Here is a 27160-nt window from a genome sequence, read left to right as displayed (position 1 = left end):
ATAGTTCTTTAGCAAACTGACTTAATACTCTAGAGATTTTATAACTTGTAAATTGTGAGTTGTTATGTATTGTACCTATTGAATTCTTGGGAGTGACTAACTCTCGAGCCTTTAAAAATCCATAACTATTCCAACTACAGTACACATTGACTTGCTGTGTCCAACTTCGGCTGCTGACTTCTTTTTCTGCTGTACAGATGTCTTCCATATACATTCCTGTGATACGAACAGAATGATAACCTATCTTTATACCCTTACAGCAGCACAATAGTCATTTTCATTTTGGAATTCTCTTTAGCTGTCAAGTGAATATAACAGTTATTTTCTTTTTGTTATTCAGGGAATTTCTATAAATTGTGTTCAGGGAAAAAAACAAATCACCATGTGTTTGGCATATAAAAAGCCAGTATGGAAAATACCTAGAAAAAGTTTATTGAATGAAGAGTTTTGTACTCTGATCTAAAAATAAGTCATAGGTTTAAAAATAAAATTTATTAGTTTAAGAAGTCCATAATGGGAATGGAGTTAGTTTAAAAGGTATAGAGAAAAGATCTCACTTTATATTGTAGCTTTGCCCCCCAGTATACAGTATTTGTTGGAAAAATTTAAGTATTTAGAACAGTATTTCATGAACCTGATGACAGAGTAAACTTGTTAGAGAAACTTCAACTCAGGATCAGTTCATATCTCATTTTGAGTAATTTTCACCTTTGAGTCAAGATGTCAGGAGAAGGAAGAAATGTTGCTGCTAATCAGATTCCTATCTTTAAGATTCCTAATTAGACCTTCTTCACAAAGAAAAGAGTAATAATTGGATCTCCAGTTTCATGAATTTGAGTATATGAATTACTAGTTTATCTGTTTTAAATTCATTCACATATTAGTAAAAAGATTTCAGCAATTCATGACCAAAATAATTGAGAATATTAGTTTCAATAAGTATATTTGTTTTTTAAAAATGAATATTAATGTATTATTTTAAAAGTGGCCTGGTAATATCATCTATTCTTCCTGTTTATGTTTTGAAATTTTGGTAGTTTAATGCTAGCTTCAACCATTAACTTTTATTTTAATTGGATTAATATATAATTAATATAAATATGGGGGCCATTCTTTTCTCAGTGGACTGTATTTACTATTTATTATTGGTCTCATTTAATAGAGAACAAGTAAGAACTTTGAGAATAGAGGCACTTCAGCTAGATACTTCTAATCTAGGGTGTCCCACTTTAATCCTATGGATCAAATAATACTATTGAATCATGATATACCAAGATAGAAGAGTGCTGATTAAGGGTGAAGTGTCAGTGTTAATTCTGAATTTCACCCATTTGTTTTAAACTTGAATGTTAGATTTTAAATAAGTTATAATTTTGTAACAGATACACTTGAGTGAGAGTATTACTAGGCCGTTTTTGAGGCCTTTATGTTTAAGCACTTTAAAAATAAAAATTATTCAAAGGATATGACCTGATATTTGTGAGGTAAGAGTGTACTTCAGGATTTTAAGTTAAATAATTCTTATTCCTGAAATTTTAAAATTAAATGTTTGGTCAGCTGTTCTTTCCTTAAGCTATTTGCTGATGAAGTTACACCCAACTGATTAGTCATAAGGTCAGTGGTGGACTTTCCTTTGGAGTTGGGAAGCTTGAAAGGACAGGGCCTCTATGTTCTTGCGACTTCTGGTTCCACCCAAATTGCTTGGGCTTCTGCTGCCACCATTTAGGAGCACTCAAATGTCTCTTTCACTGTCGTTTTATGTATAAGTTTATGAGTATACACTTTACTTTCCTCAGTAGAAAAATGAATTTTTCTAATTGATTTGACTGAAAATTTGAACAAAAAAAAGCCTCACTTAAAAAAAAAAAACAAATATTTTTCCTCTTGCTCTCAAATTTTAGTTTAGAGTTTAAAATAGATCAGAATTCTGGAAATGGCGTATCAACAGATAAAATGAGAGGATGATCTTGATAATAGATTTTTAATGCATTTTGGGGGGTCTCATGTAAAGCGGAACAATTTTATACTTATGCCATGATGTGGTGAAATGGCACAGCAGTTGCTCTCCGGCTACTTTTCTTTTCCTTCATGAATCTTTGGAGAGCAGAAATATTTGCTCAGGCAGTAGGTCTTTCTTTCCCTCCACTTGTCACTCTTCTCTCATTAATTTTGGTTGCTTTATTGAGATCCTTTTTTTTGTTGCCTAGCAATACCTCAGAATTTTGGTAAAATGCAGGTATTTTCAATCTTTTGATAACAAAGAGCGCTATCATTTAAAAGTCTCAGATATAATTTTTGGGAATCATGGACTTATTTCTAAGAAACTCCACTTGTGAATCTTCTATCTACAACCATAATAAGCACCTGAGACTCCCTGTTTTCTGCAAGGCGATATAAGAGCACACATTTCCTGCGGGGAAGATAGATCCCTTTCTATCAGTTCCTATAACTCTTAAGAGGACTGGGTGAGTGAATGTAATACCACGCCCTGCTCTCAATTGTTGGAAACCACTTTGGTGGTTCACACAGTCTTTGGCTCTATGACTCCTCTTGATTGTTGGCAGAGTTTCTCAGTTAGTTAACGATCTTTAGTGAACCAGGGCTGGTTATATGAATATGTTGCTGGCAAAGGCTGATCACTGATCTAATCAGTTCTCAAAAGGAAGCTGTAATCAGCCCAGAAAGGGTGGGATCATATACTTGATCACCTGGGGGTGGGGTCTCACGTGCTGCCATCTCTTTGAGGGGAGTGCGTTTCAAGAGCAAAATCAACAAAATCTTGGATCATCATAATCACTGTTGCAATAGATCTTCTGAATACCAAAAATCAAAGACTATTTTAAACTATCCGTGGACATATAGCAGTCCACATTTTAAAAATTCAGAACTGTCTGGGCACATAGAAAAGTTAACTATCCGAAGAGAAATAGAATGTGATTTAAGTAATTTAAAGCATATAACTTAGCATTACAAATATTGGTGATTAGTTGCTTACCATTTGTAATAAACTATTAAACGTACTTCTTTGAACTTTCCAGGGCAGCATATTCTGGGTTACTGTTCATGTATTCTCGTGTAGACAAGTTCTATTTGCCTTGGGCAAAAGTCTAAATGATTAAAGTTATACTTAAATTTTAAAGAGTCACATTGAAGTTCAGTTTATGTTAACTATACTAAATATCTTAGTCACTATTGTTATTGTAATGTTTGCTTTTTGATAATACATTTTGAGGCCTAAGAAAGGTATTTTATTGATAGTCCATTAATTAGTGTTTCGTTAGAAACTGAATGTTAACAGGAAGTTTTGTGTGTGTGAAGGTGAGACTTCCTTTTGTATTGTACTAACTCTTAAAATGTATTCGTGAAACCAATGATTAGTGTAGCACCAACACTTTCCTTCAAGGAAGCATTTAATTCAGTGAATAAAAGATCTTATAATTTGTTTTGCATGGTACAATGGTTCCACTAAAATGTACTTGTGTAATAGGTACTAGATGATTTAAGAACAAAAGCCGGAAAACCACAAAAAGAAAAAAAACCCCACAGTTTGTTATACAGAATATGCATTGCTACTAGTAGAAGCCATATATTGCCATTGTACTGTTGTAATACTTAAGACTGCTCATCTGGTGCTATCTGTAAACTGTTTGGCATTAGCGTCTGCTTAGATTCTTCTCCTGGTTTCTTCCTGAATGTACATAATGTGTGCCTTTTAAGTTACTTCTGGTGTTGAATGGTAAAATCAGTGTGTTATTTTTGTATTATATTCTGCACTTTACACTTCCTTGGAAAGTAAAATTCCAGACTCTCAAGTTTAAATAGTATTTTAAAAATATTTATAATGTTTACAATAAATATTTTAAATATTTTAATTCAACATCTAAGAATAAGAATTTTTTAATATTTTGTATGTTTTGTTAATTGATATTTAATGTCAGTCTCTTAGTTTATTTTATATCTTTAGAATGGCTAAAAATGAGAATAGATTTGTAGTTTGTCTTTTAATGTGAAGAGTTTAGCTTTTAAGAATTCATGGGTGTGATTAGATTGTCTTAACAGTTGTTCTGGTATATCAAATTTTATTTTTATTGTTTTAATAACATAATATGAATTAGATGCTACTCTTAACCAACCTATTAAGATTTTCTTTTTACTATATTTTTTCATTTTAGAGAAGACTGATTGATATAGGTCATGAGAAAATTTCCAGGCCTAAATGAAAACTACATAGAGATTTTAATAATTTGCTTTTTACATAGACTAAATACTAAAAGTGATAAATATTAAAAACATTAAAAATTTTTTTATTGAAAATCTTGAGTTATGCTGTTAGACCTTTTTACTAGATCTTTATCTCCCTCCCCCAGCATTTTTCCGATTCTCTAGCTTTTGGTATGACACCTATTGCCTCAAAAATCTCGCTTGTTAAAAGCTGCCAAAACTTGCTGCACTATTATCAGCTGTAGCAATGAGTATGTAATAAGATGGATGCAAGATATCTTATGGGAAGTACTTATAAAACCATGTTGCAGCAGTAATCATTTAAAGTGGCATTTGATGGTTTAAATCTTGAAAACAGAACTATGCTAAGCTGTGTAAAGCTAATGTTTAACAGGAAATATTCATGATAAAAGATTCATCTTGAAAATAAGATTTTACTTTATACAAACCCTTTGTCCAGGGAATTAATCTTTATGTATTTATATATTTAGTTTCTCACGGCAAGAACAACAGTATTCAGTCTGCTATAGTATCAGTATCTATACTCTGCTTCTCTACAAGCATATTTGTACGTATATACATATGTGTATTACTCTAATTTAACAGATGTCTTTGGTATCTATTCCCCTTTTCTCATAGCACTCTTGCTCATGTGACCTACAGTAAACAAAAAGCTTCTGACTAAATGTGAAACTGACTTTATATAGTCATTTTCTAGGCTTTATTATTTCATAATCTCAGTAAGCAGTGTGTTTTAGGTGCATTAATTTTAGTTAAGCATTAAAGTTTGAGTAAAGAATTTCTTTTTCACATGATATTTAAATTAAAATGCCTTTTAACTAAAAGATAAAATAGGCTTTTTTTTTTTCCCTTACCTGTACCTGATTATCGGTTTGTCTTATTAATAACTTGCATCCATCAGAAGCATTAGTATTTGTTATTGGTCTTTTCTTTTGGCCTTGATCAAGGGAAATATTTATTTAAAGAATGCCTTGTTTACTATACCTCATTTAGAATGACTTTTATTTCTGTGTAAATAAATGTATTTCCTTACATTGCTTTAAAACACTTGCATCTTTGCTCTTTTCTAACTCTGAGCTTTCCTCTGTGGCTGCATCTGAGGTGCTTTTTTCAGGTATAGCTTTTTTTCTTTCAATATATGCTTTTCCAGCATTTATATTAGTCCTTTTTCTTCCAAAAATGCTCATCTGAGCAAAACTTGAATATGATTAATTATAATATAGTTACTAGCCATAAAAAATGAATGTTGTTTATTAATACTTTCATGGAATGCATTATAAAAGTGTCTTTATTTTACTTTCCTGCAGGTGATGAAACCTACCAGGATATTTTTCGTGATTTTTCCCAAATGGCATCCAATAATCCAGAGAAACTGAATCGTTTCCAGCAAGATTCACAGAAATTCTGAGTTTTTTTCAGAAGGGGAAAATATTAATTTGAATGATCCCCTAATGTGTACATCTGAAATCTCACAAATTTTTACTGCTTTAATACTACTTAATTTTAGTAGATATTGAATGGCTTGGAAAAAAGGTACCCATTCACTGATATTTTTATAAATTAAAACCTAGAGTTCTAGTAGTTGGGAGACAAACTTACTTTAAGACCTCTGTTATTAAAAAACAACAAAAAAAGCCTGTTTAAAGGGCTATTTTTTATAGATAAAGTCAAATCTAGACTTAGGCCATCTCTAGGTTGTAAGATGCTAAGGGTTTGGACAAAATCTCTGGTTTTTGCCAGTGAGTGGTAGCATTGATTTTTTTTTTTTTTTTCTATGCATCACGCCCAGGATCATTCAGCCAAACATACCTGCTTCAAAGTGGGAGCCAACAGTCCTGCCTGTCTGAAGAATATGTTTTTTTCTTTAGCTTCCCTGATGATTTTTGGTGGTTCAATCTTTTGTTTTGTTTTCTGGTGTCCTAGATATCATACACACAATATGTAATTTAATTACCATAGCTAGAGAGTAAGTTTCCCTCATTTGCTTATAAATGTAGTGATACTCTTTAGATGTCTGGTTATTGTCATGTACTTTAATGCATGTGTAATGGCTGTACAAATAGACATAACTCAGTCTTTTAGATTTATTTCATTTTATGAAGCAAAAAGAAGCCCTTGATTTTTTTTTTTTTTTTTAAAACCAAAATCCTTACTTATAGAAATTGTAGTCCATCATTGTTGGGTTGGTTTCCTAAAACCTTGACAAATTTATTGATGTAATAAAACTATGAGGTTTTATTGGAGGTTCAGAGGTTACTTGAATGTTGCAAAATTATGCTCTCATCAGATTGTAACTTTCAAAGGAAAAGTTTATTTATAAAATAATGTAGAGCATTTTTATATTTGAAGTTTCTCCTTTTCAAGATAGAGTTTTGCTATTGAACTGAGTAAAAGAAAAAAAGCCCACTTTTTCTTAGTTTATATTAAAATACATAATGATGAGGTGCTTTTTAACTTTTTCAACATTTATCCTGTGTACATCTGTACACAGTGTACATTACTTTAAATTGGGTGGTTACATGAAACACTGATCTTGGAATTCCAAAACATGGATCTACTCATTTACATATAAATGCTATAAATTTGTCTGATTCCATTTTTTATATATCTTGTCAGGAGTACAAAATAAGTAATTTGCCTTATTGTTTCTAATACTGTCAACAATTAAGTTTAATCTTCTTTTACAAGTTACATGTTAAGTGGTATTACTGATACTCAGTTTCTAAATAAATTTTAAAAATTTGGGTGACCAAATAAGTAGAAAAATTATATTTAATTGGGTAGATAAACAAATTTTCTAACATCCATCCCTCTAGTAGCTAGAGTTTTATAAGTTGATAGAATGTCAAACCAGGATTTGTCTAAACAGGAATTAGACTGAAGTAAATTCATCACAGAGAAGTTTCCATATTTGGCCAAATTGTGTGCATATAATGCTTATTTTGTAATAATCATTGTATATTAGATAAGCATCAGATATATTTATGAATTATTTCTAAGAAAATGTTAATTTCCAAAACTTGTATTTTAATTGCAACAGTAAGGGGAACCTTAAATCTTCCTTGTTTTACCTTAGAGTCACAGATCATCTGGCTTTGCAGAAGTTTAGTCTGTAACATTTTTTATCAGAGTGTACTCTAAAGTTGTCCAAAAAATTCAAGGATAAGGAAATATGTTAAACATGAACAGAAAGAGTGCCTATTCCTTTGTAGTGCCTATTGCTGTTAATCCTAGGGCTTCACTTCTAAAGCTCCTAACCTTTGAGGAAACCTGAACAGTTTTGCTTTGGGATCCAGTGGTTGGTGCTTCAGATCGCCTCCGGGGTCTCTGACTGTGAAGGCGATTGTTTATGACACACTTACCTCCTCTGGCTTGAGTCATGAGTTTTATTAATATGCTAGTAATTAGTGTCTACTTAAATTTAGTGGTTAGAGATATATTTGAAGATGATCATGATTCTAAATATCCTCAGAGAAACTAAATCGTTAACAGTACAGGGAGCCTGGCAGTACAAAAATACATTCCTGTGGCTTGATTTCTTGAATATGCCAAGACCCAGTTTGGATGAAATTTGGCAGAAATGATGCAGAACATACAGCAAGGCTTTAAAGTAAATTAATAGTTATAAGTAGTTACAAAGTAGATTGGCTCTTACCAAGGTGAATCTGTGTCAACTAATAGCTTTTATACAGTATGTAACAGACCTGGGTTTTATTATGCTGTGAATTATTTGCAATGCATTATGAGACATTATAGTATAAACAATGTTAATCCTGCTTTTGGGCTTCATAAGTCAATGTGATTGCCCTTTGTTTTCTTTCCCTAACTGATCTGTTTCTATTGGTTTCTGATTCCTTATCATTGTTCTATTAGCCTGTTGTCACTAGCACATTAATTTAAAAGCTAGATTAACATCAAAATAAGAATAGCAGTGCTATGAAGAGCCCATAAAATGCAGTCCCATGCTAGAACTAGGCTAAAGGTAATTGAGTAGTTATTTGCAGTGTTTCCTTGTAACACTTTTATGTTTAAGATTTCTAAGGTTTTTAAAAATTATCTTTGGCATAATCCTTAGAAATTCAGAAATTTCCAGGGATTCAGTACATTATAGTGTTTGCCTAATTTTTACTGGTCTTCACTGTAGATTTTAATGAACTTTGATGTTTACTTTCCAAAACATACAATTTAATTGGGAATATGTACCTTGGTTCTTCATGAGTGCATTTTGAAAAAAAAAATATATATATACCTTTACAGTCTGGACTACTTAAGTTTGTGATGTGTTAAGCAATATTTTAAAAATATAATTTTATACTTGTAAAGTGTGGTGACAACAAACCAAATTGTATTTAAGATTAAATTGACTACCCGTTTTAAATAGTAAGACATTCCCGTAGCACTCTTATATTGTCATACTAATTTTTCTGTTTGATAGCACTTTTGATCATGGATGGGAGCAGGAAAAAAATGATGTATTTTTATAGAATTATGATGTCCAGAATGACTTCCACCTTCATGATATAGTGGAAAGAGCACTGACTAGTAGTTATTACGCTTTTTGAATTCAGAGCTCCTCACAAAAAAAATGAGTGGATGAAGCGTGGTGAAACTATAACAACATTCTTTTGTGTACTGTTCTGCGCACAGTGTACGTTGACATTATCTCCCCTGATTCTGACAGTAGGACTTGAGATGTTAATCTAAGAATGCCAACATTTCTCTTGTTTGATCCTGGGCTGCTCCTCTTGTTTTACAGAGGGGAGTCACTGATTTGCTGGTTGTGGGATAGCCAACAGCAGAACCCCTGTCTGACTGACTACTATAGTCAGAGGCACTTTACTTGTATCATGAAATGTTTTGAAATTATTATAAAGTAGCAAAATCTGATAATGACCGCCAGCTTTCCTTGTGTTTTTATAACAAAGACTCCAAATGTTCTGGAGAACCTGGATATAAAATTACCTTGAAGGAATAGATTAGGATTTGAAGACGTTAAATTGTAGGAAATATTACATTTTTGTACTAACATCAATGGAAGCAAAACATGGTAATTTTAACTGACCATATATTCATCAAATTCTTGATGCTTCCGAATGAAAGGTAACTAAAAGGGGCTTGGATTCAGTTTAGCTGAATCCTGACGTCTGTAAACATGGTTTTGTGGCCCTCCTTTCCCAATTACATACATTCATCCCCTTAAAATGAAATAATAAGGGGAGTGAAATAAGGCTTGATTTAAATAAACTTTTCTCTGCATTGGTCTTTTCTCTATCTTAGGTTTTAGATTTTCTTATTTTTCCTCAACAATCCCTTGCCTTGAGAGTTAAACAGGGAAAGCTTGCTACATTATAAAGATTGCTGGCACCATTTATTTTACACAAAGGCTAAAGGTTAACTTTTGAAAATGATGAGCTACTTTTCTATATGTGTTTACTTGTGCTTTGTGGTATTTCTGGATCATTCCAGTCATAAAGACTTATTACATGTAATATTTCTTGCTACCTGTGAAAAGACATATTTTAAAGAATGTATAACCAACACTCCATTTACTTTTTATTAGTATGTAGAGGATTTGTATCTAATTCATGAATGTAGTTTTACTGTAGTTTGTCATTGTAAATGGAGCAAAAAGTTCATTATCTTTATAGTCATTCTAAAATGTACATTATGTAAGAATTGTAAATATTATACTTGATTAAAATACTTTGTATGCTGAAAAATTATAATAAGTCAATAAAAATCTCACCTCTGGCATAGTTTTTTTATGCTCAGACTTGCACTTTATTGTGAACCACAACTGCAGACATATCTGTTAGGAACTGTCCTGTTTAAGGTCTTCTGTTCCTTTCCAGCTCTGTCACATTGACCTAGTTGATCCTATTTGCTGGTTGCTTCAATCAGGAAATCCATTTTGATCTTTTAAAGAATTTCTCGGGATCCCTGGGTGGCGCAGCGGTTTGGCGCCTGCCTTTGGCCCAGGGTGCAATCCTGGAGACCCGGGATCGAATCCCACGTCGGGCTCCCGGTACTTGGAGCCTGCTTCTCCCTCTGCCTATGTCTCTGCCTCTCTCTCTCTCTCTTTGTGTGACTATCATAAATAAATAAAAATAAAAAAAAAAGAATTTCTCTATGAGCACATAGCTATATGCATTCAATAGCTAAAAATGACAAAGGCTTTTTTTTTTTTTTTTGCTGGAAGTGGGGGCTAGGTCTGATTATTTTCCATTATGATTGGCATCTGTTGAAGTTCCCCATCTAGGCAGCACATTCACACTCAATCCTTTTAGTAAACAAACAAAAACATGTTTTTCTATGAATTGAGATAGAAGGAATGGAGGATTGAAAAAACAGACCTGGAAGTGAACCATCTGCTTTTTCCTTTTAAGTCAATGAAAAGCAGACACAAAACTTTTCTGTGTGACTTTCTTTATAACTCTTCACTTCATTTTCAGAATAGTTCTGTGAAGAAGAGAACCCACACCAATAGTAATCTTTTTAAATGAAAATAACTTACTTTTCCCTATTGCAAAACAATGCTCTTTCATTGTAGAAAAATGTTTAACAATACGTAAAAAAGAGGATCATCATTCCATCATCTGCCAGAGCTCCCAGTATGGTCTCTACTAGCCACATGTACCTATTGAAATTAATTAAAGTCAGACAAAATTAAGAGTTGAATTCCACCGCTGCATTTTAAGCACTCAGCCAAGTGCCTAGTGACTGCCATCTTTTTTTTTTTTTTTTTTTTTTTTTTGTGACTGCCATCTTGAACAGGACAGATTATAGAACATGGCCATCCATCAGTGTAGGAAGTGCTGTTGAATAGTTTTGAGGGGGAAACTTACTTTCTTGGTATATATCTTTCTAGAACTTTGGGTGTGTGTGTATTTAAGTTGATATACAATGGGATCATACTGTTACCTGCTGCTTTCACTCACATGGGAAACAGATTTCTTTTTTTTGGGGGGGGGAGAACAGATTTCTAAGTCAAGTGTTGTACATCACTTTGGGGGAGGATTTTAAAAAGTTTTTATTATGGAAAATTTCAAACATATACAAAATAGAATAATTTCAATAGCTAATGGCTCATGGCTAACATTGTTTTATCAATACTCCCACCCATTTTTTTCTCTTACCCAGATTTTACTTTGAATCAAATCTCAGACATTTCACTAACAAATCAGTATGTATGTCTAAAAGAAAAAAGCCAATCACAACATTGTATTTCCTTGAACTGTAAAACTACTGTAGTCTATTCAAATTGTTCCAATTGTACCAATGTGCTTTTATTTATTTATTAAGATTTTATTTATTTATTCATGAGAGAGAGAGGGGGGGGGCAGAGACACAGGCAGAGGGAGAAACAGGCTCCATGCAGGGAGCCCGATGTGGGACTCGATCCCGGGACCCCAGGGTCACGCCCTGGGCTGCAGGTGGTGCTAAACCGCTGAGCCACCCGGGCTGCCATCAATGTGCTTTTAAAAAACAGATTCTTGGGGATCCCTGGGTGGCTCAGCGGTTGGGCACCTGCCTTTGGCCCAGGGCGTGATCCTGGAGGCCCGAGATTGAGTCCCACGTTGGGCTCTTGGTGCATAGAGCCTGCTTCTCCCTCCTCCTGTGTCTCTGCCTCTATCATAAATAAATCTTTAAAAAAATAAAAATTAAAAAACAGATTCTTCAAATTAGAATTCATAGAGGTCCATTCATTGCAGTTGGCTAATCAGTATCTCGAGTCTCTAAATCTGCAAGTTATTCCTCCGTTTATTTTGAAATGTTTCCCCTTGCAGTTGGTGAATACATCACTTTTAATGACAGCATCATTATTTTTGTTTAACCACTTTATTGATGAATGTTGTTTCTAATCTCTTGCCGTCATAAATCTAGTTCTGCTTTATCCTTATGGATAAATATGTTTAATATAAATATCAATATTTAAATATATGAATATATAAATATTATATCCTCAGGATGAATTCCTAGAAGTAAAAATGCTGATTGGTAATGGGTGGATTTTTGAGGTTCATTCAATGGGTGGGGTATTCAAGATATTATGGCAAAAAAAAAAAAAAAGCAGATGTACTTGCTATTTCCTTGAGATCCTGCCTTCCTGCGATAGAGAGATGGGGCTGCCTAGGTCCTGGGAGGCCCTCGTGGGGCTGTCGGGCGGCGCCTTCTCTGGACACGGTGGGTGCTGGGTGTTTCGAGGCCGCTCGAGGCAGTGGCCTGGGTCAGGGCTGGACGGGGGTGGGGGGGGTGGGGTGGGCCTGGGGCCGCTCTTCCCACCGTGGTCTGCGCAGGATCCGCTGTCGGCCCAGGCTCTCGGGGGCGCACGGGCCCGGCGCTCCGTGGCTTCCGCCAACCGCCCCAGGGGCTTCCAGTGCGAACCAAGACGCAGCGTCGGGGGAGCGGGGAGGGGTCCGGGGGGCCGCGGCCTGCGGCGGGGGCTCCGGGGGCGTCACCGCGGGCTGCGGCCACCCGGAGAGCGCTGCTCGCCGCCTCGCGTGCCGGGCCTCGGCGGACCTGGGTGTCCCCGGCGCGGCTGACCCTGCGGAGGGTCAGGCGGTGCCGACGGCCAACGCGTCTCCTCCGAAAGCTGCAGGTTGGAGCGACGAGGACACGAGCCGCGGGGAGACGCGCAGGTGCCTCCAGCCGCCAGGGTCCCGCTCGGTCCTCGGGCCGCGGGTGACGACTCGCGCGTGGTCGGCGCCGCAGGAGCTCCGGACCGCGGGCGAGTCCCCCGGCGCGCCTCCCGGGCCAGCCCAGAACCGGCCCGCGCGTCCGGAGGCTCCGGAGGCCGAGGCTCCGCCCCCTCGGTGGACCCCCACGGGCCACTCCTATCCAAGACGGGCGGGCCACGCCCACAGGAGGCAAACCCCGCCCCCTCACGCGGGGCTCGCCCATTCAGGCCCCGCCCCCTCGGTGGACCCCCCGCGGGCCACGCCCACCAGGACGACAGGCCCCGCCCCCAGGAGGGGAGATCCCCGCCCCCCCACGGGCCACGCCTATCCAAGACGGGCAGGCCCCGCTCCTCCCGCGGGCCACGTCCATTAGGACGACAGGCCCCGCCCCAGAGGGGAGACCCCGCCCCCTCGGTGGACCCCCCGCGGGCCCCGCCCCCTCCCGCCCACCAGGACGACAGACCCCGCCCCTCGGTGGATCCCCCCACGGGCCACGCCCATCCAAGACGGGCAGGTCCCGCCTCCTCCCGTGGGCCACGCCCATTCAGGACGACCGACACCACCCCCTCCCGCGGGCCACGCCCACCAGAGCGGCAGACCCCGCCTCCTCCGGCGGGGCACGCCCATTCAGGCCCCGCCCCCCAGGGAGGGGAGACCCCGCCCCGGTGGACCCCGCTCCTTCCCGCTGCGCCCCCCCGGACCGCGAAGGAGCCGGGGGTTCGCTCGGTGGATCCCCAGCGCCTGCAGGTCGGCGGACAGAGGACCTGCAGCCTCCTAACGTTTGGGGGCGAGGGGGCGGGGCCGGACTGCGCCCCCTCGCGCGTGCAGCTCAGGGCTCCTGCTCCCGGAGGGCCGGCGCCGCGGCGCGTCTGCACCCTCGGGGCTCGGCACCTGGAGCCGGGCATCCGGGACAGCCGGCGGCCGCACACCCCGGCCCCGCCCCCGCCGCCCGAACCCCGCTGCGTCTAGGACCCAGCAGCGGCCGCGCGGCCCCGCCCCCTCGGGCAGCAGCGCCCGCGGATTGGCGGCGAGCAGCGCGGCCCCGCCCCCGCCATGGCTGCCGCCCGCCGCCCGGGCTTCTGAGCGGCTGCGGGGTGCTGGTCGCTGCCGCTGCCGCCGCCGCCGCCCGGTCCGCCAGCCCCGGGGCGCATGGGTCGGCGAGGCGGGCCCTCCTGCGCGCGGGCCATGGCGCGCCTGGCCGCCGTGCGCTCCCACTACTGCGCGCTGCTGCTGGCCGCGGCGCTGGCCGTCTGCGCCTTCTACTACCTCGGCTCGGGCCGCGAGACCTTCTCCAGCGCCACCAAGAGGCTGAAGGAGGCCCGCGCCGGGGCCCCCGCGGCGCCCTCGCCGCCCGCGCCGGAGGTGGTGCGGGGCTCGGCGGCGCCGGCCGCGGGCGCCAAGGCCAAGGGCCTGGAGGGCGGCGGGCCCGGGCCGGTGGACTACCACCTGCTCATGATGTTCACCAAGGCGGAGCACAGCGCGGCGCTGCAGGCCAAGGCCCGCGTGGCGCTGCGCTCGCTGCTGCGTCTCGCCAAATTCGAGCCACACGAGGTGCTCAACCTGCACTTCGTGAGCGAGGAGGCCAGCCGCGAGGTGGCCAAGGCCCTGCTGCGGGAGCTGCTGCCGCCCGCCGCCGGCTTCAAGTGCAAGGTGAGCGGGGCTGGGCGACGGCGCGCCTGCGTCACCGCGCTCGGCCGGGCGGGCGGCGCGCTACGTCACCGCGCTCGGCGGGGCGGGCGGCGCCCCCCTACGTCCGTGCGGCCCTACGACACCGCGCTCTGCCGGGACCCGGACCGGGACCGGGACCGTGACCGGGGCCGCTCGGCCGGCGCGGGGCGGGGGCGCGGGGGACGCGGCCTGTGCGTCTGCGGAGCGCTCGTCCCCGCCCGCCGGCGACGCGGGAGGCAGCGCGGTCGTGCGCCTGCAGCTCTGGCTCCTCGGTCTCGGACTTGTGAGGTCGCAGCCGGTGCCCCGCGGGGTCGGCCGCACGGGGTCTTGCCGAGGTCGCCTGAGCGGGAGTCGCGTGGTGCCCACCGCCCGGCCCGAGCCGCCGGAGCGCCGCTTCCCCCCACGCCCCAGATCGCGGCCCCGTTAGGAGGCGCCGCCGCCGCTCGCGGAGACCCGGCAGGGCCGGCCCCGGCCTCGCTCGCTCCTCGTCGGGGCCGCACCTCGGGCTCTGGCCTCCGTCGGGCCGCAGGCCCCGCGCTGAGCTCCCGGCTCGCACCGAGACTAGGCCTTGGGGGCCGCGCGGTGCCGGCGACACGGGGCCTGCGGGGCCGCTGGACCCCGCCTCTGTGCCCAGGGGGCCGGCAGGGCTCCTCCCGGACCTGCGGGGCTCGGGGCTCGGGGCTCGGGGGAGCGAGGACGCCGGCCGGGCGGGGCCTGGCCCTCCCCTCCTCCCCCACCCCGCCTCCGGTCCCGCCTCCGGTCCCGCCTCCCGTCCTCTTCTCCCCTCCCCTCCTATTCTCCCCTCCCGCCTCGCGTCCTCCGTCCTCCCCTCCCACCTCCCGTCCCGCCTCCCTCCTCCCTCCCGTCCCGCCTCCCATCCTCCCTCCCGTCCCACCTCCCGTCCCACCTCCCGTCCCGCCTCCCGTCCTCCCTTCCCGTCCCACCTCCTGTCCCACCTCCCGTCCCGCCTCCCGTCCCGCCTCCCGTCCCGCCTCCCTCCTCCCTCCCGTCCCGCCTCCCATCCTCCCTCCCGTCCCACCTCCCGTCCCACCTCCCGTCCCGCCTCCGTCCTCCCTTCCGTCCCACCTCCTGTCCCGCCTCCCGTCCCGCCTCCCTCCTCCCTCCCGTCCCGCCTCCCGTCCCACCTCCCGTCCCGCCTCCCGTCCTCCCTTCCCGTCCCACCTCCTGTCCCACCTCCCGTCCACCTCCCGTCTCCCTTCCCGTCCCACCTCCCATCCTCCCCTCCTGTCCCACCTCCCGTCCCACCTCCATCCTCCCTCCGTCCCTCCCGTCCACTCCGTCCTCCCGTCCTCCCGTCCCGTCCCGCTTCCCGCCCCGCCTCCCGTCCCGAAGGGGTGGGGGGGGTTAGGGTTGGGGGGGCGAGGAAGGCAGGCCTGCAGAGCGAAGCCCAGTGAGCCCCACCGAAGTCGTGCTCACACCCAGAGGTCTCTCCTAAGGCCATTTTCAAGTGAAATAAAAATACTTCTTAGCTGAAATGGTTGCAGACATAGATCGTAGAACATCATTAGTGACCTTAGATTACATTTTGGTTAACTAAATATTATATTAAAAATCATTCACTTAACCAGAAAAATCTTGTTTTGATTATTATTGAAACTTTCAAAATCTACTGGTTTGTCTCCTAACAGGATGGAAGTCTGTTATTTCTTCACTTATTTAATGAACCTCCAAACGTGCTGTGTCCCACGTGTCCAGTTAGGAGCCTCTAGCCTGTATACTCGGTCCGTGGGCTGACTGCGTCAGAATCACGCGGGTACACTTATTAAAAATTCAGCATCCTGGGCCCTGCCCCAGCCTGTGGATCAGAATCCCCCGGGTGGGGCCTGGGGCCTTGGATCCGAATTTGTATGGAGCTATAGAGGCAGAGGTGGGAGGTCACTGCCCTGAGGAATACAGGAGCTCCTGGGGCTTTCTTGCCGATCTCTCAGACCCGGCTCAGCCATCCTTTCCGTGCAGCCCTCCCTGGGAGCACAGTGCCCGCACATAGTGGGTGTTCAGCAAACATTTGGCTGAACAACTCTGTCCTGGCTCCCCTGGTTCTGCTGGCCTGGAAAGGCTGTACGTTCATCTTGTTAAAATGCTGCTTTTATGCCATTGCTTCCACTCAGAGCCTCCCGACTCCTGGCTAACCGTCCTCTCAGGTTATTCCAAATCCTAGACCTACTATGAGTGGCTTCAGTTTCCTTGCTCAGCCTTTCCTCCCTAGGCTGCGGAAAAGCTGTCCGTTCCCATGGGGTTTTGCTTGCTCTGCTCCTGGGCCATCTGTTGCCTCGTTCTGTTTGTCGAGAGGAATCCTACACTTCTCAGCCTTACGTGGTGATCTGCCTTTTCCATAGCCTTCCTTGCTGTATCAGGTTTGATAGAATATGCCGTGGAACCCCCAAATTTTGGTGGCTTACACAAGATTGAGCTTTATTTCCCATCTAAATGGAAGTTCAGAGGCATTCCTGGTGGCATGGGGGCTTCCCGAAGTCAGCAGGGTCCTAGGCTCCTTGCAGCTGTCTGCTTCTCTGTCCCTAGGGAGTGGCCCTTTGTCCTCATGGGCCAGGCTGGCTGCTACAGCGTTAGCCATCACATCTGTGTTGTGGTAGCACGTTGGAGGAAGAATCAAGAGAAGAAGACTCAGTTAAAAAGAGTGGTTCAGTTAATAAGGAAGGAGAGGGGAGCAGGTTTTGGGGTAGACGACTGGCCAACCCTGCCCCACCCCTTAGGAGCCCAGCCTGGCTGTGACCGATCACCTGCTGTATGTGGGACCCCAGAGTCACAGCTATGAGGGACGCCGACATGGGTCAGGCACAGCCCCTGCCATCCAGGAACCCACCCCGCTGAGCGTCACACTCCCATTCATCCTGTCCTGCTGCAGAACTCAGTAGTTTGGGCACGAGCTGGTCCTGAGGGAGTGAAAGGTCTGAGTCTCAACTCCGGTTGGCCAGTCACTAGCTGGGTGGGTAATCTGCCTCGCCTCTGTGAGTGAGGATCCAACACACACTTCCTGAGTAATTCCAGGACATTTTTTATCACCCTCAAAAGAAACCCCATACCCATTAGCTGTCACTCTCCATTCCTGTCTTTCCCCAGCCCTGGCAACCACAAACTTTTCTACCTATAAATTTGCCTATTCTGAACGTTTCATAATAATGGGCTCATTCAGTACGTGACCCTTTGTATCTGGCTTCCTTTTCTTGGCACGGATAGTACTTCATCCTTTTTAATGGTTGAAGAATACTCCATTGCCTGGCCATGCCACATTTATTCATTATTTGACGGACATTTGGGTGGTTTCTACTTGTTGGCTATTGTGAACATTTATTTATGAGTTATTGTGTGGATGTATGTGTTCAGGTCTCTTAACCTTTGAGGAAATGCAGTTTTCCAAAGTGGTTGCACCAATCTGCATTCTCACCAGCAGCGTATGAGGGTTCCAGAGTCTCCCCATGCCCACCAGCACGTGTCGGCATCTTTCTGATCAGAGCCGATCTCATGGGTGGGAAGTGGCATCTCATTGTGGTTTTGATGTGCATTTCCCTAATGACTAATGGTGAGATGATTACATATTGATAAAGACAACTGCATACATGTATTTGATATTTTTCTTACATGTTTACCAAAATGCATTTTGCAAGAAACTGGTGTCTTGACTCCCCTCCCTACCCAGAAAGATGTTATAGCATCTCTGGAAACACTTGGATTCTGAAGAATACAGTTTAGAATTTTTTTTTTAAGATTTCATTTATTTATACATGAATGAGAGAGAGAGAGAGAGGCAGAGACACAGGCAGAGGGAGACAGGCTCCATGCAGGGAGCCCGATGCGGGACTCGATACCAGGACCCCGGCATCATGCCCTGAGCCAAAGGCAGATACTCAACTGAGTCACCTAGGTGCCCCCAGTTTAGTAATTTCTGATGTATATGGTAAATGTTATTTCTAAAATCAGTGGAGCGATGTTCCTTTATGAAGACTTAATAGGAGAATAATAGTGACATTGTTCAGCACAAATAGTAACGTTTGAGAAAGCACTTTACAAATATCTCATTTGACCATCACTGTGACAGGTGAAGGGGTCCCCAAGGTTGATAGATCATGTGACTTACTTGAGCTCCCAAAGTAAGTCGTGGGGTTAGGCAGTGTCATGCTTTAGGGAAGAGGGGACACCTGGGAGAGTGGGGGCCATGAGGGCTGGGCTGTAGCCCACCTCACAATCTAGCTTTCCCTGCCCTGCAGCCTCAAATAATTACATGAATCTGAATAGAGCCTGGGCAGCGTCGGTCTCCCTCACCTTCCAGAACACTGCAGGATCACCCCGCTTTGGAGCTGGAAGGAAATTGTGACGTTAGGGGTGTGGTGTCCTCCCAGTGTGCCCACAGACCCGGGTGGAGGGGGCAGTGGCTCATGTAGCCCACGCAGAGCAGCGGTTAGAGTCCTCTCTGGGTGTCCCTGCTACGCAGCCTCTGCTCCCTCTTGGGTGCACTGCAGGGCCTGCCAGGTGCTGGGCCCGGGCTCACCTGTCCCCCCGGGCCTCCCTGCGTGACCCCATAGGGCCTTCTGGCTGTGGAGGGAGGGGAGGCCAAGCCCTGCTGGCTGCTGTTGTTAGCTTTCCAGCAGCCCTGTGCCTGAGCCCAGTGGGGTCCGTCCTGGGGGAGTCCCGGGGTCAGGGTCAGCGCGGGGTCCGACCTGGGGGAGCCTTTGGGTCAGGGTCAGCGTGGGGTCCGACCTGGGGGAGCCTTGGGGTCAGGGTCAGCGTGGGGTCCGGCCTGGGGGAGCCTTGGGGTCAGGGTCGGCGCAGTGCTCGCTGAGCTGGAGCGGGAGCCAGAGCCGGGCTGCTGCTCCCGGGCTCCCTGGTGCAGGTCCTCGGGGGTCCTCAGGGCCTCCGGGGGCCTGGGCTGCGCTTGCTCCCCCCAGGTGCCTCCAGGTCCTGGGTTTACCCTCGCCCCCTTGCCACATCACAGCCAGCCGGGAGGGCCCTGCGGGACCAGGGAGGCGCTTGCCGCTGCGGGAACCCCCAGGAGCTCCTGCAGGTGACCCAGCCGGGTGGAGCCGTGGGGGGTGGCCTGGAGGGGAGGGGTGTGGGGAGCAGGGCTGCTCCTATGGGCAACCTGTGCACCCACCCCTGCATCTGGGGAGCCAGCCCTGTCAGCTGGCACAAAGCCTGCTGTTAACCTAATGCGCTTTAAATTAAAGCCATTGGTTTTACTTATTGGGTGATTACTGTTAGGCAGCTCCAAAGAAGTGACCGTCCTGTGGGTCATCCAGTCCTGCGGGTAGGAGCGGGTGTCTGGACGCTGGCCCTGTTGGCCTGCCCTGGCCTCCTTCCCCTCCTGGCTGGAGCTCCTCACCTCTTCTGCGCGGTGCCAGCCAGGGCAGGAGCACGTGGCTTGGAGCCCAAAAGCAGCCCCTGATGTCTGGGAGCAGTGGGGCCCTGGGTGTGATCCCCTGCCCTCTTTCCCCAAACACACAACGTTACAGGCCGCTGCCTAACGAACAGGGGCTTCTCCTCATGGTACCTGAGCAGGTGTGTTGGGAGGAGGGACTCTCGTTATCATTGGAAAAAGCGCAGAGCTTCCAGATCCAGCTGGAGGGCAGCAGAGCTAGCTTGCCAAATTGCATTCTGCCCAGCTTTACTTGAGGATTCTCAGTCTGTTGGGGCTGCTGTGACAAAACACGGCCGACGAGGCGCCTTATAAACAGTAGATGTTTTTTTCTCCCAGTTTTGAAGGCTGGAGTCCAAGACCAGGGTGCCAGCCAAGGCTCCTTTCTGGGTTGGAGACCCCCAGCTTCTTGCTGTGTCCTCAGAACACTAATCCCGGGGCGCCTGGGTGGCTCTGTGGGCGGCTTTGGAGAGGTGCATGCTTTGCAAGTTGGTAGGATGTGACCCTCCCAACCTTACAGGGTGGGGAGCTGAGGCCGCTGGGCCCACAGACGGGCCTCGGCCCCGTTAGCTGCCGGGAGAGTCATGACCAGGAGGAGAGGGTGCCACCTGGCTGAGTCTGTGGGGCTCCCTGGCCGGTTGGGGTGGTCAGCGCCTGGGCGGCAGGGCTCCCTGCAGTGGGAGGGGCCGCGGAGCCCCGCAGGATCCCCCCAGGAGCCCCGCAGGAGCCGCACAGTCTGGCTGGGGTAGCACTCGCCTGGACCCCGCTGTACCCCAAGCCATTCATGCCTCGGGGACTTTGCTCAGCCACTTTCTGCCCCAGAACACGCATCCCTCCCTTCTTTATCGATCTGGCTTTTCACTCGTGAGGCTGCAGTTCCTGTGGACGTCAGCCGTGGGGGGAGCCGTCCCTGGTTGCCTCCCTGACCTGTTCCTCTTCCCTGCACTCCTGCTGGGCTGGAGTTGGCCCCCGTGGGAGCTCCTGGAGGGCGGGGCTGTGTCTTCCTTCCTCCTGTGTTTTCCGGACACAGTGTAGCCCCCCAGGCTCTGGGCAGACTGTGGCGCCGCTCGGGTCAGTTGGGCCGCCCGAGGCCTGTGCCAGCACAGGTGGGCGGCGCCATGTGATGCACGCTGGGGTGGTCTCCTGGGCCTCCGGGCGGGCAGTGGGCTGCTGGGCATCGGTGCTCCTCCCCGCCATTCCGTGAGCGTGCTCTGACACAAGTGGGATGTGGCTGGCCAACATTTGCAGTCCTTGACCGCCTATGGAGGCTTCTGGATTTAGAGAAGACTTCCTCGCGGCTTTTAACAGCAGCTTCTCCAGGCAGGAGGTCATCCAGCCTGAGGACAGCTGGGAAGATTCGGGCGTGTCCTGAATCTTGGCTTTCAGAAGGCTCCCCCTTGAATTACTAAGGAGACGTACTCATCCCGGTCTAGGGACGTGGAGGAGGCTCGGCCTGGCCACGTGCTCTGCCTAGGGCCCCCGGCCCGTGGGCAGTGCCTGGGGCTGGCACTCGCTGGGGTGCAGTGGGCAGAGTCCAGCCAGGGGTCATGTTCCTGGGACCCTGACTTCCTCTGCCAAGGCCTTTCAGGGTGTTGAGCCTCAGTTTCTCCTCTGTAAGATGGGTAGGGACACTGTGGCCTGGAATAGTGTTGTGTGACTCCCTCACTGGCCTGTGGAACCTGGATGCTAGGAAGTGTAAAGAACAGGTCCTTCCTAGACCCTTCCTGAATGGCAGGGTAGGAGATGGGGGTGGCCGTGGGTCCTGAAGCCACAGTTCACCTCTTTCTGGGGTGGTTCCTGGGATGGCTCTGAGCAGTGCTCCCTGCTGATGCTCCCCTCCGTCTCTGGGCGAGGTCCTGACTCACGGGGGCCTGTGCCCCGGCTCGGAGTGTGGCGTGCCACAGCTCTCTTCCACGTCTACCACCACCGTGTGAGTGACAGACACCAGGCCATGTCCCACCCTCAGTCTCCTACATACTCCTCAGAACGGTCAGCCCCCGAGGGGGAGGTGTTCGCAGATGAGAATCCCAAGCCCAGAGCAGCTTTAGTAGCTTGCCCAGGGCCCTTGGCCAGGGCGCCGGAGCAGCCTTTCTGACTCTCAGGCACCCGTGATGTCGGGGTCCCTCTGCTCTCTGCCCTCGGGGAGCTGGCTTGCCAGCGGCACGTGCCCCGGTTCACTGGGGCCCCTCACACGTATCCTCCCCCCCCGCCAGCAGGTCGGGAGCCCGCTGGGTGGCTGGTGGAGAGCAGGGGAGCCTCAGAGCCTGCGTGGGGCAGCCTCACTCCTCTAGGTTGTGCCCCGCAGAACCGCCCGGGGCCTCCGGGACCGTGCTGTTCGCAACCCCACCTCCAGAGTTTGGCAACAAGTCCGAGGAAGCCAGCACCGGACTAGCTGGGCAGGTTGTGGAGTCCCTGCATGTTACCTGGGAGGAAATGGGGGCCCAGGTAGGCCGAGCGACCGGCTCGAGCTCACGCAGCCAGGCGGTGGGCAAAGGGTCTGGGGCCCAGGCTGTGCCATGCCTGCCTTCCCTTTTGTGTGTTTCTGAGCCCAGTTCTGGCTTGTGCTGGCCTCTGCTGCTTTGTCTTCTGTCCCTGTCCTCTGCCTCACCCACCCGTGACTGCCCTGTGCACGCCTGTGTCCATTTGCCCTCCGTGGCGTTACTTCACAGCCCACAGAGCAGCCGTGCCACGCGTAGCGGAGCCAGCCTCCTCGGGCAGGTACTGGTGGAAGGGATCCCGCTGCTGTCTCCTGCCCGGGCCTGCACCCCGCCTACCGCCTGCTGCAGCCTGGGCTCTACACTGTGTGAGCCGAGCTACCCAGAAGGCAGGTGCTCGGCGTGCCACGGGGCAGCCCAGGCACCCTGCCTGCAGGGCCCGCTCCTGCTGAAGGCTCTCGGAGGCCGCTGCTGCTGGACCGGGGCCCAGGGATGCGGTCTGTGTCTGATCTCCGTCCGGGGGCAGCCTGCTGGAGGGGGCGCGTGTGTTTTTTGAGTGATCGTGGTGCTGACTCTGGAGGAGTCTGGGTCGGGATGCGACTCTATCTCCTCCGTCAAGGAGGCAGCGGGTGGGTAGTCGTTTGTCTTCTCTGAGCTCCTTCCTCATCTGCAGAAGGGGCACAATAGTACCATCGCCTCAAAACGTTGTGGGGGTGAGATTAAACGACGGGCTTGTTTGTGCCCAGAACATACTAGATGCCTCCCGGGACCTTGTGCACGGCTGCCCTACCCCCAGGAGCGCCCCTCAGGCCTGTGTCCTGCCTGGCCCAGCCCTAGAGCACTGCCTCATGGGCCTGCCCCTCTGCACCTGCCCGTCGGCGTCTCAGGTCGGAGCCTGCTCCAGGTGCCCACGCCCATGGATGCTCAGCTTTGTCTTATAAGAGAACAAGTTTGGCAGAGAGATACCCTGGCCCACATACTTCATCGTATCCCGTGTACCTGCCAAGCAAGAGTGACGTGGTGATGGAGCCCGTTGGGGTGGACCCTGTGGTCCCCAGTTTTCTCCCAGTGGAAAAGGAACAAGCCTTCACTTGAAGAGAGCGGCTTGTGCAGAGGAGACAGTACAGTGACTTGGAAATACGCCAGCAGGGCAGAGGACTGGTGCCCCCTGGTAGTTATTTCGGCTGGTGACTACCTGCTCTAAGGTAAGTTTGACCTGTGATCAGAGTAGTGGAATTTTATCCAGGTAAGGTCAGAGTGACCCTTGGTCCTGGGGACAGGGCACCGGAGAACTGGCCAGCGTTGGTCGGCCCCTGCTGATGTCGGAGTCCTCGCTGGAGTCTCGTGTCCTAATCCCCCTCGGGGGCAGCTGTGCCTGCGTGGAGGAGCCGGTGGTGGGGCGTGTGGCCACCCTCTGGGAGCACAGCCACACGGTGTCCAGCCTCGGGTGCCGGTCACCTGCAGTCACATGGAGCCCGTGTGCGGTGAGCCCAGGGCAGGCGCCCCCGGCTCGTCTGAGAGCGTCACTCTGGAGCGTTCCAGTTTAGCACCCAACCTGGCCGGTGCCTCCCTTGGTCGGCGAAGAGCAAACAGCCGAGGAGTTACCTGAGGTTAGTGAGCAGTATTTGCAGAAGAGGAAGACGTTCACGGAGCTTGGCTGCGTGTACTTGTCTGTTTCTCCGACTCACAGAACGGAACGGCTTGTGCTTTGAGCAGAAACGTGCACAGGCTGAGTCTTTCCTAACGTAGCCTGCTTGCGGGGTTGCTCAACTGTGAGAACAAATGCAAAACGGGAACATTTCTCTTTACTTAAAGCAAAAGCCCCGGGAGGTGAAACAGGACCCTGCTGCTGAGCCTCTTGGTTTCTGGCGCCGCTGACCCTGGAGCTCTTTACTGTGACCTGCACGGCACCTGGGATGGATTTATGGGAATCTTTGAGGGGCTGTTCTAGCCTGGAGATGCGGGAGGGGATTCTCACCGTCCCTGGAGAGCATTCCATTCCACGGGGATCCAGGCCTGGCAGTGGGGCGAGCGAGAGAGTGGGCAGGCGGGAGCAGGGAGCGGAGCCCCGAGAACCTGTCCACTGCCTCGGGTAGCGTAGCTGTGCGCCCCGCCCTCAGGAGCCACATCACTCTGCTGCTGGCACCAGGGTCTTGCCCGCCCATGGCGGACTTTTGGTGTAGCCGGGGCGTGTGTGTGTCTGCTCATTCCCCTCAAGAGCCACACATGGGGTTGCAGCTCGAGGATGCTTTCCCATCTCTCCGCCTTGTCTCGTGCTTATTGTTTGTATGGCTGTATTGTCGGTTGTCACCCTGTTTCTCCTGTAAGCTGTCCTAGGACTTCCTCACACTCTAAATAAACTCCACGTCTGCGTGTTTCTTTTCCCTCTTTTGGATTGTTCTCAAAGCTCTTCCTTGACTCTCCGTAAGGGACACGTCACAGTTGGAAGGGTCCTGTGCCCATAAATCGTATCTGAAAATCAGGACCCAGCCCCAGCCGTCCTCAGTACCCACGGCCCACTCTCTTGGCTTTCTCTTATACTGAGTTTTTCAGCTCATTTACATTGCATGATGCTGCTTTGTGTCTTTTTAGTATTCTGTTTTATTTTTTTTAGTATTTATTTTTTTTAAGGACTTTATTTGAGAGAGTGAGAGGGAGAGCATGAGCCAGTGAGGAGGGAGCAAGGGGGGGACCAGACACCTCACTGAGCAGGGAGCCCAGTGGGATCCAGGCGCGAGGCTCCGGCCCAGCACCCCGGGATCATGACCTGAGCCGAAAGCAGACGCTGGGCCAGCTGAGCCACCAGGTGCCCCAGTATTTTATTTTCTTATACATTAAAAATTTAAGTACAACCCATCAAAATATAGAAAACCCCAGAAAAATGTAATAGATTATGGTCTTATTACATGGGTTAGACAGATGCTAATGTTTTGCTGTATCTGCTTCACTTTATTTATTTATTTATTTTTCACATTCTTTTTTTTAAAGGAATAAGACATTATAGATCTGACTTAGAGCCCACCCCTCCTCCTTCCCCATCCTTCCCCTTTGGAGCGTTCACTGCCACACACAGGGAGCAGGTACACTTCGTGGAAGAATCTGTATTTTTGTACTTTTACCACATACACACGTGCCCACAAAAACGTATATGTGTCTTTTTTGTTGCTTTCTATTTTTTAGACAGTTGTAGTAAAGACTGATTTATTTTAGAGGGAGAGACTGTGTGCACTGAGCGGGAGGGGAGCAGATGGGGAGAGAGAATCCCAAGCAGAGCCCCTGCTGAGCCCGGAGCCCCAGGGGCTGGATCCAGGCAGAGACACAGGCAGAGGGAGAAGCAGGCTCCATGTAGGGAGCCTGACGTGGGACTCGATCCCAGGACCCTGGGGTCACGCCCTGGGCTGAAGATGGTGCTAAACCGCTGAGCTCCCTGGGTCGCCCTCTTATGCAGTTTGAGTGGAAGATCCTCGGATCCGGGGGCTTAGGGCTAAAGCAGGGAGATGCCAACAGAGGGGAAGCCAAAGGCTGCTGCTGGCCGTGCTGGGGCGCCCAGGAGGGCCAGAGCGAAGGAGCACTGCTTACCCTGCGACGCACACAGTGAAGGTCCACGGAGCCCTGCGCAGCGTGGCCGAAACCCTTACTGAGCTGTACTGTGCAGCAGGGCTAGTAGGTGCCAGCACTGCCCCGGGGCACAGAGACAGGCCGCTGTCTCCCTGGGTAACAGACGCAGAACAGGCCAAGGTTCTTGCCTTGGTGCGGCTCATGTTCTCGCAGGAAGGGGATTAAATGGGCCGACGCATGTGTCCCCTCTCTGCCTGGGACACCGTGGAGGAGGAGCTAAAGAAGGGCTAGGGCCCGCTTCACCTGTGTGTCACTCCATGGCCAGGAAACGAGGAAGTTGTACAGGGTCCCAGGAGTCGAGTAAGTGACACGGTGTGTTAATGGGATAAGAGGCCTCGGGAGCGTGGGGCAGCTGAGATTTCTAGTTGCTAGGCAGGGCCATCGTCGCTGGGGGTGGCTCCGAGCAAAGGCCTGAGGAGTGGAGCTGGCCGGGAGCTGGCCGTGTCCCCGAGAGGAAGAGGGCAGGCCAGGCGGGGGCGCCTGGCTGTGCGGGATCGGCAAGGCCTTGCATGTGGTGGGGGGAGGCCCCGCGGGAAAGACTGCAGCCCCATGCTCATGGCTGCTGCCCCGAGGCCCGTGAGGAGCCCGGTGTCCTGCCCAGGGAAGAGGCCGCGGTGGGGAGTGGAGGGAGGAGAGGGGCACCCGGGACCCCCCAGGGACAGGCAGGTTGTTCACATTCTAGAATCAAAAAGGCCTGGGCCGCCCAGCAGGTCACCCTGGGCGGGCGACGTCCCCTTTATGAAGGCACAGGCACGGCCAGGTGGGCTGAGCTTGTGTCTGTGCCTCATGGGGCGGTGACGTGCAGGTGCCAGCGCCTGGGGGGCAGAGGCATGTGCTGTCCGTGTGCCCGGGGCACTCGGGGCTCAGGCTGCAGGAGGGCTTGGTGCGGAGGCTGTGAGGAGCAGGGAGGTCCGGTTCCCACACCCGCCTTGGGGAGCAGGCCTTGGGGAGGGCCGGCACCAGGCTGTTCACGCGGGCTGGGCACTGGGAGTGCGTCATGCCCCCCGGAAAGCTGGGCACGAGCACTGTCTCCAGAGTCTGGTCCTTGGAAGGTTTGCTTGGCGGCTGCTGCCCAAACCCCGTACCTGCTGCAGCATCACCCACCCGAGGCGGAGTTTACACCAACTTCG

At 49.3% G+C, this 27160-nt stretch overlaps 2 protein-coding genes across 3 annotated transcripts in view; both read left to right on the top strand.

The window, feature by feature from the left end:
* The window catches only part of ACAP2 (ArfGAP with coiled-coil, ankyrin repeat and PH domains 2), a 131038-nt gene extending 121029 nt beyond the window's left edge, over window positions 1-10009 (top strand). The window contains exon 22 of the mRNA XM_055316557.1: window positions 5550-10009. Within this exon, the coding sequence (XP_055172532.1) occupies window positions 5550-5650 (101 nt within the window). The 3' untranslated portion in view covers window positions 5651-10009. The remainder of the gene's footprint in view (window positions 1-5549) is intronic.
* A 3967-nt stretch (window positions 10010-13976) lies between these two features.
* The window catches only part of XXYLT1 (xyloside xylosyltransferase 1), a 130619-nt gene continuing 117435 nt past the window's right edge, over window positions 13977-27160 (top strand). For both annotated transcript variants that reach the window (XR_008663243.1, XM_055316098.1), the window contains exon 1: window positions 13977-14570. Coding sequence is in view for 1 of the 2 variants with exons in the window: in XM_055316098.1 (XP_055172073.1) it covers window positions 14070-14570 (501 nt within the window). In the remaining variant the exon portion in view is untranslated. The remainder of the gene's footprint in view (window positions 14571-27160) is intronic.

This window comes from Nyctereutes procyonoides, unplaced genomic scaffold (assembly GCF_905146905.1).
Source record: "Nyctereutes procyonoides isolate TBG_1078 unplaced genomic scaffold, NYPRO_anot_genome, whole genome shotgun sequence".
Classification (NCBI taxonomy): Eukaryota; Metazoa; Chordata; class Mammalia; order Carnivora; family Canidae; genus Nyctereutes; species Nyctereutes procyonoides.
This window is presented reverse-complemented; position numbering and strand designations above follow the sequence as displayed.